Source organism: Chrysochloris asiatica, unplaced genomic scaffold, assembly GCF_000296735.1.
Source record: "Chrysochloris asiatica unplaced genomic scaffold, ChrAsi1.0 scaffold00533, whole genome shotgun sequence".
In the NCBI taxonomy this organism is placed as follows: Eukaryota; Metazoa; Chordata; class Mammalia; order Afrosoricida; family Chrysochloridae; genus Chrysochloris; species Chrysochloris asiatica.
This window is the reverse complement of record NW_006409051.1, coordinates 305710-316132: the sequence shown is the minus strand read 5'-3', so window position 1 is coordinate 316132 and position 10423 is coordinate 305710. Positions and strand designations below refer to the sequence as shown.

General features: G+C 37.0%; 1 protein-coding gene and 1 pseudogene across 1 annotated transcript in view; both read right to left on the bottom strand.

The window, feature by feature from the left end:
- The window catches only part of PSMG2 (proteasome (prosome, macropain) assembly chaperone 2), a 39185-nt gene that overhangs the window by 6164 nt on the left and 22598 nt on the right, over nucleotides 1-10423 (bottom strand). The window contains exons 4-5 of the mRNA XM_006877594.1: nucleotides 7770-7888; nucleotides 5710-5883 (exon numbers count right to left, since the gene is read on the bottom strand). Of these exons, the coding sequence (XP_006877656.1) occupies nucleotides 5710-5883; nucleotides 7770-7888 (293 nt within the window). The remainder of the gene's footprint in view (nucleotides 1-5709; nucleotides 5884-7769; nucleotides 7889-10423) is intronic.
- On the bottom strand, nucleotides 8317-9993 carry LOC102821930 (annotated as a pseudogene).

Below are 10423 nucleotides of genomic sequence, written 5' to 3'. Positions count from 1 at the left end.
CCTTTGGTTGGTTGATGATGCATGGAGGGGACTGTAACCATAGCAATGAAACGATATATGATAGGATGAATGTAAAACTAATGTTCTCCCATGTAAACTATCACATAATTCACAATAAAACATAAAAAAAAAAAAATTCATCAAGAGCTCCCTATAAGCAGGCTCTATGTGGTGCCCTTGATACTATCCACACAACGTATTAGTTGATCTGCTTAGTTAAGTTGATCTTAGAAACTTTCTTAACACAGACACCTGACAGCTTTTTAATGTTCATAGCTAGCAGCCTAGAAACACTTCCTTATATACTTTTCTTCTCTGGTAGCAAAGCATGTCTAATTTCAAAATGTGTACATTAAAAGTGATGTAGCAGCTGAGTATTCTAGATTCATGGAAAGACAGGAACTGAGAGCTGGCGGCCAGGAGGCAGACTTGCAGAAAGTGCCCTTTGGTGGTATAAATTATTATATATGCCTGAGTGTTAAAAAAAAAAGCCAAAACAAATAGAAAGAAATACTGTTAACTAATGGTACATGGAGAGGATTATAATCATTTTAATGAAGACAGTATATGAAATGTTGAATGTAAAACTGATGATCTACCCTGTAAACCTTCACTCAGTTCACAATTAAAAAAAAAAGTAATATAGCCTATAACGAAGGCACAACCCTAGAATACAATTAACAATTAAACAAGGAGTTAGTTCCCTGGTGTTCATGTTTTACCTCTGTAAGAAATGGTGTAAGTTAAAATAAATTTAAAAAAAAAAAAAAACAAAAAAAAACATGTAAATCAACTGTCTAGGGATATTAGTCTCGCTCATACGATCCAAGAGTAAATAAATAAAGGTTTACAAAACAGACTAAATGCTTTAGAGAAAGGAAGATCACTTAAGGGAAATAAGACTCAATATATCTAGATTACACTCCCAGCTAAGGTTATTCATGGTATAAGTAGATTTGTGTTATCTTTCAGTAATCCAGAACTTGATTGGAACTTAATCCAACAGCATTTTAGGAGGTTGTGGAATAATATCCACTTGTCTGTGGATATTCATCAGCTACATGCTCAAATTTATGATATAAGTAATTCTCAAAGTGAGCACTGAGTGGCTACTAATTTGCTACCCCTGCTAGAGAGTAAGATCCCCTAAGAACTTGATTGAACCTCAGCATAGTGATCCTGCTTGGTCACCTTAGAGCAGGTGGTGGGCTGGCAACGTCTTGCGTATGGGGTCCCCAGCCGATCTCCTCCCTCCCTGCCTTCCTCGGAAGGTGGCTGTTTATGCTGGACATGTGGCTAGAGACGGGTAAGGATCATGCGGAACCTCGGCAACCTAAGACAGAGCCATTGCCATGCTGCAATGAGTTTCGATGATGGGTAAGACTGAGGAATTCGCACTGACCGCCTAAGACAGGCAGCGTCCCTTAAACAAACAATAAATAAGGGGGAATCTGATGCAGACCATGCAGACCCGGTCAGGAGGTCAAGCCCCTGTGGGCCCTAGCGTTGTTGACCGTCCAAACCATAGGCTCTGAAGATCAGACTTTAGCCACCTAATAGACATAGCAAACTGTCCCTCATCTGATTATTCAGTAATGCTTGTTAGTCATCTCATACATGAGCCCTGGATATCCACAGACAAATGTAAAAACCTTCCCTAAAAGCCGAGACTGTAAATTCCAAAAAGGCAAGTCCCTTTCGCACCCCAACCCCCCCCCCCCCCAAAAAAAAAAAAAAAAAAAAAAGCTAAAGAGGATAGAGAAAAACACTGTTAACTGATGATATATGGAGGGGATAATAATCAATGTAATGAAACAAGCTATTAGGAATGGTTGAATGTGAAGCTGATGATGTGCCCTGTAAACTTTCACTCAATCCAAAATAAAAACATTTAATAAAAATAAAAAAAAATAAAAATACTGACACTTAACAATGGCCTGAATGCATACAATAATACATACAAATAAACTTAAAATGTGATTACAGGGAATCCAGGATACAAAGTTGCAATTGATGGTAATATCAAAACAAGAAAGGGAATGATTTGTGTAGAAACTTAGTTTTCACATGCCAAGGAAATTAAGGTGGTTTCAATATATAATGTTGTAAATGTAGGATGTAGTCATAAAGTATATAAATCTGCTCACCAAAGTAAAGAAGGGAAACCAAGACTCAATAAAATATAGGGAAAACCTGTTTTAAAAACTCAGCACTGATGATAAAAAGGAATAAAGAAACAATTTACCTCATCAAGCCAAAAAATTTATGACAAAATGACTGAAGTAAATTCTTCTCTATTGTAATTATAGTGAATGTAAATGGATCCAGTCACTAGACATAGTAGCAGAATAGATTTTAAATGTGACCCATCCATATGTTGGCTGGCTATGTTGACAGACAGGCATCATAGGTTAAAAATGAAAACATGGAGAAACAACACCAAACAAACTAATAAAAAGTGATCAGGAACAGCAATATTATAGAATAAAAGGATCAATTAACCAAGCAGTCTGAAACCCTAAAAATATATAAAGAAAACACTTGTAATTAAAAGAAATACATGTATAAAAATGGTTGAAGACTTTAATATACTACTGCTTGATGGACAGAACAACTAGAAAGAAAGTGAATGAAGAAACAGTATCTGAATACCATCAACAGACATGGCCTACGACTCAGCAGAAAGTTTCAATAAATCTTAAAGTATTGAAACCATACAAAACATCTCTTACCATAATAAAATGAAGCAAAAAAATCAGTAAAGGATAGATAGCTATATTCATGGAAATTATACGGCCCTACCAGTGGATCATGGTGTGGCACTGTGGACTAATATATGAGACTGCAAAGCCGTCTGAACTGCAAAGTCGGTGGTTCAAGATCACCAGCTTCTCCTTGGAAACCCTATACAGGGTCGTATGGGTCGGAACTGACTTGGTGGCACTTAACAACAACAATAACAAACAGTGGGTCATGGAAGATATAAAAAGTTAGTTAAAAACTACTTAGTATCATGAGTGATAACACAAACTATCAAAACCTTAAGTAGTTGTGAAACAGTAAAATTTGAAGATATAATAATAATACTAAAACATTAATTTCCATTTTTACTGCATTGACATTTGCACTCATGGTACAAATAAATTGAGTAAAATTTCTAGGATCTTAGTTCAAATCTAATACATTTTAAATCAAAATTTAAAATACATATCTGTATTTTTTTTCTTTAAATGACAGTTTCACGTAAGAATGTAGTTGATGAAGAGGTAATTTTTATTAAGTTTTGGCTCTACAGTCCACATTTCTTTAGAATCCACGTGACAAAATGAGACGGACAGTTACTGTGCTTTGCTGCACATCCAAATATAGTTTAATTGCAGATGTGTGATTGAGTTGAGTAGGCCCCAGCCACTTTTTATAGACCATTTTTGTTTGAAAGAATGCCTAATAAACAATAGCTGTTTAAATGTAAGCATTTTGAAGACGTATTCTCAAATGAATATTGTCACTTCAAAAACAACTGACAAAAAAAAAAAAAAAAACTGACACCATTGCCATGACTTTTACACAGAAATTAGGATTATGGATAACTGTGAACTTGGCAGCCTTTCATCAGATGAGAGGTGGTAACATTAGCATATGTGAATCTTTTGATATTGTTTATTGTCATATGCCAACTTTAGAAGCTCTGCATTACTTGGTGAAGCAACAGTTTCCAAATGATATTGCAAAGTTATACATAGCTAAAAATCCATTATCTGTTAAAAGACATCAGTTTATATTAATGTATTAGTACAAAAAGTTTATTAATGTGGTTTGAGTCTTCATTTTAGCTAATCTTTAAGAAAAACAAGTCATGTTTGGGTGTAGAATTAAAGAAGTATATTCAGTTACTTGAAATGGTATTAAAATCTTCCTTTTCTCTTTAACCCAAAAATATCCCCTGAAGTCTTAAAACCAAGCTGTTTAGCTTAACGAGAATGTTTGCCTGAGCATTTTGCTCTTTTAAGAACTATGTGGGATCAAACTGACAACAATAATTCCAAAGACTAAGTAGAAGCCTATAGGGCAGTGAGTTTGTAAATGGGAGAAGAAAAATTCAGAAAAAGAGGATGAGAATGGTTGTACAACTCAAAGAATGTAATCAATGTTATTAAATGTGCATATAGAAAATTGGTGTATGTTTTACTGTATATTTTTTCAACAAAACTAATCATTAAATATATATATAACTGACAATACACAAACAACAGAAGACCAACTAGAAAACTAGGATTTCAAAGGAGTCCTGGTACAGCACTGTGGGTTAATGAGCTGGACTGCAAAGTCAGTTTTAAGCGCAAGATCAGCAGTGCAAGCTCACCAATCGCTCCTTGGAAACTCTATACAGTTTTGCTACAGGTCAGAACAACTTGAAAGCACTCAACAACAGTTTGCATAAAAAGATTTCGCCAAAAGAGTAAAAAGAGACCCCAAAGACTGGGAGAAAACTTTTTGGCAATGATATATCAGACAAGGAACTAATCTCTAAAATTTATAGAACACTTCAACACCTCAACAAGACAAATAATCCAGTTAAAAATGGCAGAGAAAATGAAAAGACATTTCACCAAAGAAGACAGTTCAGCTATCCAACAAATCTGATGAAATACTGATGATCATTAGCTACTGTTAAGTGCTATTGAGTCAGTTTTGACTCACAGCAAATTCACATAGGATTTCAAAGGTTTGAAATGCCAACCTTGTGATTAGCAGTCCACTGTTTATGCTATAGTGCCACGTCAAGATCCATTATAGAAATGCATATAAAAACAACAATGAGATATCATCTTACTCCAGCATTTGTAGTAAAGTTCAAAAACAACAACAACAAACAAACAAAAAGCAACAAATGCTGGTAAGGGTATGGAGAGACTGGCACCCTCCTCCACTGCTGGTGGTACTGCAACATGGTGCAACCACTGTGGAAAACACTATGGAACCTCCTACAAAACTTGGAAATACCGTGCTAGGAATTCCTATACTTGTTATTTATCCTCAAGAAATGAGATATGTAACACAAATAGATATATCCACACCCATATTCAGTGCAGCACTATTCACAATAGCAAAAAGTCACAAAAGGACAAATATTGTATAAGACCATTGTTTTAAAAAGTTAAGAAAAGGTTTTCTTGCTAAAATAAAGTCTAAGATGGTTAACGAATGGGAGGAAACGGAAAAGTATTCATTGGATAGAGGGCAGACACATGTTAAACTTAGGTGATGGGGAAAACAATATAAACAAGAGGGAGCTTAGCAGAGGAAAGATGAAACTAAGCAGAAGACAGGGAAGAGTGCAAAAGTTAAAGTGAAGGGAATACTGGTAAATGATAGTACAAGGAAGGGATTACAATCATTGTAATGACATAAAGTGTATCAGTTGTTGAAGGTGATACTGATAATGTGCTCTATAAACCTTCACTCAATTTACTAAAAAAATTACACAAAAAAGATTGATTGTAGAAGCTGTCTGACATAAGGATCAGGATCCCTAAAATGTTACACATAATAAAGTATTAAACATAGATTTTCAGGAGACAACTCTCTTAAAACCAAATTTAAGTTTTACTCCTGAATGCATGGCGTCTGATATAGTTCCTGTTTTATGGGAATATTTTCAATATTGGACTAAGTAATCTAATACACACCTTACCAATCTTAACTTACCTTTCTTCATAGAGTGTTTTTGTGATACCACCTCCAGGGATACAGACACAAAACTCAGAATCCTCGATTCCGGGAATACACTGGCTGTTTTCCATTTCTTCCCAGTTAAGGCTTTTTATTTTATTTTGAACACTTTTTTGCATAGAAGGTGTAAGTAGATAGCGAAAAGGAGTACTGGAAAGAATTATATAATAATAATAATAATAAAATCTCATAAACAAGATAAATATTACTTTTTTTTAGGTAAAATTACCTTGGTTTCCATATTCGGTTGTCCAAGGCAAAACACAAGGAAAAAACTACAACATACTAAAAATACTGCTGTAGCTTGCTATCTATTCAGTAGAGAGTCTAAAGAGACAATAAAACTTAACCTAAGGGAAGGCTATCTCAAAAACAAATTTATTTCCTAAGGGTTCTCCTTAGCCACCTGGCTACTGTGGGATTTCTAGAAATCAGCTCTGATTCTTTCTCTCTCTTTTCTAAGTTTCTATTGTGAATTGAGTGATAGTTTACATGGGGGAACATCAGTTTTACATTCATCGTTTCATTGCAATGATTACAATCTCCTCTGTGCGTTATTATTCACCAGTATTTGCTTCTATTCCCCTTTTGTGCTTTTTTGGGGGGCGGGGGAGATGTACACAAAAATACTCAGGAATATATAATCATTTAAACCACCAAAGGACACATTCTGCAAGCCTGCCTCCTGGCCACCAGCACACAGCCTTTCTCTTTCCATGTAGCTCTAATTCTTAAAGGTAATTAATTTTTGGCTTATATACAATTTTAATACTGATTTTATAGGTGCTGTTATAGATTGAACTGTACACCCCCAACATATGTGTTGTACACCCTAGCCTCTATATGCCTGTAATTACAATCTAATTTGGGAGTGAGTTGTGTTTGTTAAGTTAGTAAGACAGTATAGTGTACGGTATATCTTGAACTATTCTATTTTAAAATATAAAAGAAATCAAATAAGCAAATTAGCAAAGAGACATGGGGAAAGATTAATGATAAGCCCCATGAAAATCTCCTAGGAGTCAGGAAACAAGCTAAAGAGACAAGGATCTTTCCCCAGAGCTGACAGAGAGAAAGTCTTCTCCTAGATCTGGTGCCCTGAATTCAGACTGCGAGGAAATACATTTATTAAAGTGGTATTTCTGTTACAGTAGCATTAGATAACGAAAACAAATGTATAAATGATAATGCAATAAATGATGCAATAAAATATTTATATTTCTATCTCTTAGTTACTCTTCCTTACATTTAAGAATTCATTATGATATGTTAAGGAGTTTTGTTTAGAGGAAACAACATTTCTATAATATAATGGTTGCATAGATGGAAATAAGTAGAACTATCAATCTAATTTTTCAAAAATATTAATCAATAAATCTTGGGTATCCATCTAAATAGGCTCCCTTATCCCATTTCTCTTTATAAGCTGAGTTTTGTGATGTTTCTATGTTTATCCTAAATTGTGACTGTTATTGAGTACCTTTAAGTCAGTTCTGAGTCACACGAACCTCATATAAATTGTGATACAAGCAATCAAGTCTGTTCCAGAATATCTCTACTTTCACAACAAAACCCATCCTGTACCCCAGGTTACACCAATGTCCTTAGTACTAATTTTTTATTGTTGTTAAGTTCTGTTGAGTCAATTCCGACCCATAGTGACCCTGTATAGGGTTTCCAAGGAACAGCTGGTGAGCTTGAACCACCGACCTTGCAGTTCAAATGGTTTTGCAGTCTGGTGCATTAACCCACAGCGCCACACCATTGTATCCACCTAATTGCATGCTCTTTTAGCTTCTCCTTTGCTTCAACTTATACCATTCCCCTAGGAACTCCCCCACCTAACCACACACCCTTTTACCTCTCGTGTGTCTTTAACTTATTACTGTAGGTAGTAACAGTACCCACCTAACTGCATTCCCTTTCACCTCTCCTGCCTCTTTCTAAATTCCAATGAGGAGAGGTAATGAAAACAAACTTTCTAATAGTGAAATTATCACAATACTGTACAAAGCACTTCAAAGACAATAACATACCTGCGAAGCTGTAGATCACTGCGGTGACATGAATGACTGCTTGAAAGAACAACAACTCTGGCACAGTTACTATTTTTAATCCAGGAAAGCAGCTTTTCACAGAATGGCTTGGATTTATACTTTATAAATTAAAAGAATAAAAAGAAAATGGAAAAGTTGGACCTTATAAAGAATACTTTATATATTTTGCCAATGCCATATTATAATGATTATATGTTGCTGCTGCTGTTATGTGCTGTGGAGTCTGGTTCCGACTCATAGAGAACCTGTACAGGGTTTCTGAGGCTGTAAATCTTTATGGGAGCAGAAAGCCTCATCTTTCCCCCGTGGAACAGCTGGTAGTTTCGAACTGCTGACCTTGCAGTTTACAGCCTGATTTGTAACCACTATGCTTATATAAGGAGCTCTGGTAGCGTAGTGGTTACGAATCATTTTTAGATACCATCCTTTGTTTCATTGATAAATTTTCTAGCCATTCATTCATAAAATTTCCTGAAGCTCCAGTGCCTGGTTTCAGGCAAAGTGAAGAGGATACACCATACCTCCGCTAAGCTGTACCCTCCTCCTTTTCACTGAACCTAAGTAAGAACTCAATTAGTGCCCCTATGGGCCTCCCAGTCATGCCTTTCCTCAAGTACAGGACCTCATTCTTGTTGGTCATCAAGCCTGTGATATCTAAGTGAACCCACTTAGGATGAGCCATGAATTCCTTCAGGAAGGGACCATCTGTACAGGTCTCTGCAGACCTGTTATTTTCCAATGTTATTGACACTGGTTACGAATCGGACTGCTAATCTCAGGGTCAGCAGTTCAAAACTACCAGCTGTTCCACGGGAGAAAGATGAGGCTTTCTGCTCCAGTAAAGATTTACAGCCTCGGAAACCCTGTACAGGATAGCTTTGAGTCAGAACTGACTCCATGGCACATAACAATAACAACAACAACACTGACACTGGCAAGTTGGATATCTACAACTTGTCTTGTATAATGTTCAAAGATAGGCATCTTTCAGACCCAGTCGCCTGTCCTGATCCTGGCCTCAGAGTCTGGTTCGCTGACAAGATGAACTGGTAAAGACACTTGTTGCACCAGACTCCAAAGCTACATCATGGCATCTATTAGGGTGGTAGCATTGATGAGTTTTGAGCTGAAGGTGTGTGCGTAGCAGAGCACATCGGTGAGGATGAACCTTCCCTCTGCATCAGTGTTGTCAACCTGTATAGTCTTTCCTTTATTGGTGCAGACATCTCCCTGCTTGTTGGCCTTAACGCTGGGCATGTTTTTACAAACAGGAGCCAAACCTATAGTGTTAATGGGAACTTTGAACTTTGCTGCTGTCACCATGGCAGAGCATATAATCACAGCTCCTCCCATGTCAGCCCTCATGAGATCCATATTTGCAGAAGTCTAGAGATGCCACCACTATTGATGGCAATTTCCTTCCCAACAAACACCACTTGGATTGGGGCAATACTTGTAGTGAATTTCCAGGATGACTAGCTACTTGTCAGACCCCTTTGCCAACACTTAATAGTAATGACCCCATTTGCTGTTCCTCAATCCAATATTTGGGTCTAATATACACCTCTGTGCTGTTAGCATCTCTGAGCTTTGTTCAATGATTTTCGCAAATCTGGTGGGCATCGTCATCTCATTGGCCACAATCTCCATCAAGTGATGTGCCATGTTCTGCCCCTGAGCAAAGAGGTCTCCTTTCTGCTGGGCCTCCTGGTTCCTACTTCCATACAGCTGTGCAGCCACTGGCATCTTTTTCTTCTGCTTCAGTTAGCAAACTCATAGACTTCGAGAAAGGTTCCACGGAAGCGATCTCCAGGTTTTGCACCTGCCTGCAGCCCACTGCCACAGCAGCTCTGATGTTCTCTTTGCCTTCATGCCAGTTCTCCTGGTCAGCTTTTAGCTATCTTTTGGTGAGACCGACAACCATCACACTGGGGAAGTCTTGAAGCAGACTATGTAAGTTTTGGGTTTTGCTCACTTACAGAGGTGGTCCATATATGGTCAAAGTTCTCTCAGGTTTCCGGCAAAGTGACTTAAAAAAATTCTCTCTTGTGCTTGTAAACAGTGGCACATCATCTTCTCTGCCTTTGCAATATATTCCTACAACAAGGCCCTTTCTGCCGTTATTTCTACAGTGAGAAATTCTTGCTCCAGAAACACTTCTAGACCTGGCACCCCAATAGGGACTAACCTTACAGCCCTCCATTATCTTTTTTTTTTTTTCTCCATAATCTTTTCATTTAAACTTTCCATGAATTTTTTGAAACTCCATCATATGTTTACAAATAGGAAATAAACAAATAGGACTCTAGGTTCCAAAACATTTCTATTTTGATAGAGGAGAATTTCCCAGTATTCTACTTACTGCAAAGGCTTTCGATTGTGGATCATGACAAGCTATGGACAACAGTGAGAAGTATGAGTATTCCAGAACACTTAATTGTACTTCTGAGAAATCTGTACGTGGACCAAGAAGTAGTTGTTCGAACAGAGCATGGGAACACTGAATGTTTTAAAATTGGGAAAGGTGTGTGAAGATTGTGTTCTTTCACCATATTTATTCAACCTGTATGCTGAACAAATAATACGAGAAGCTGGGTTCTATGAAGAAAAATGTGGCGTCAGGATTGGAGGAA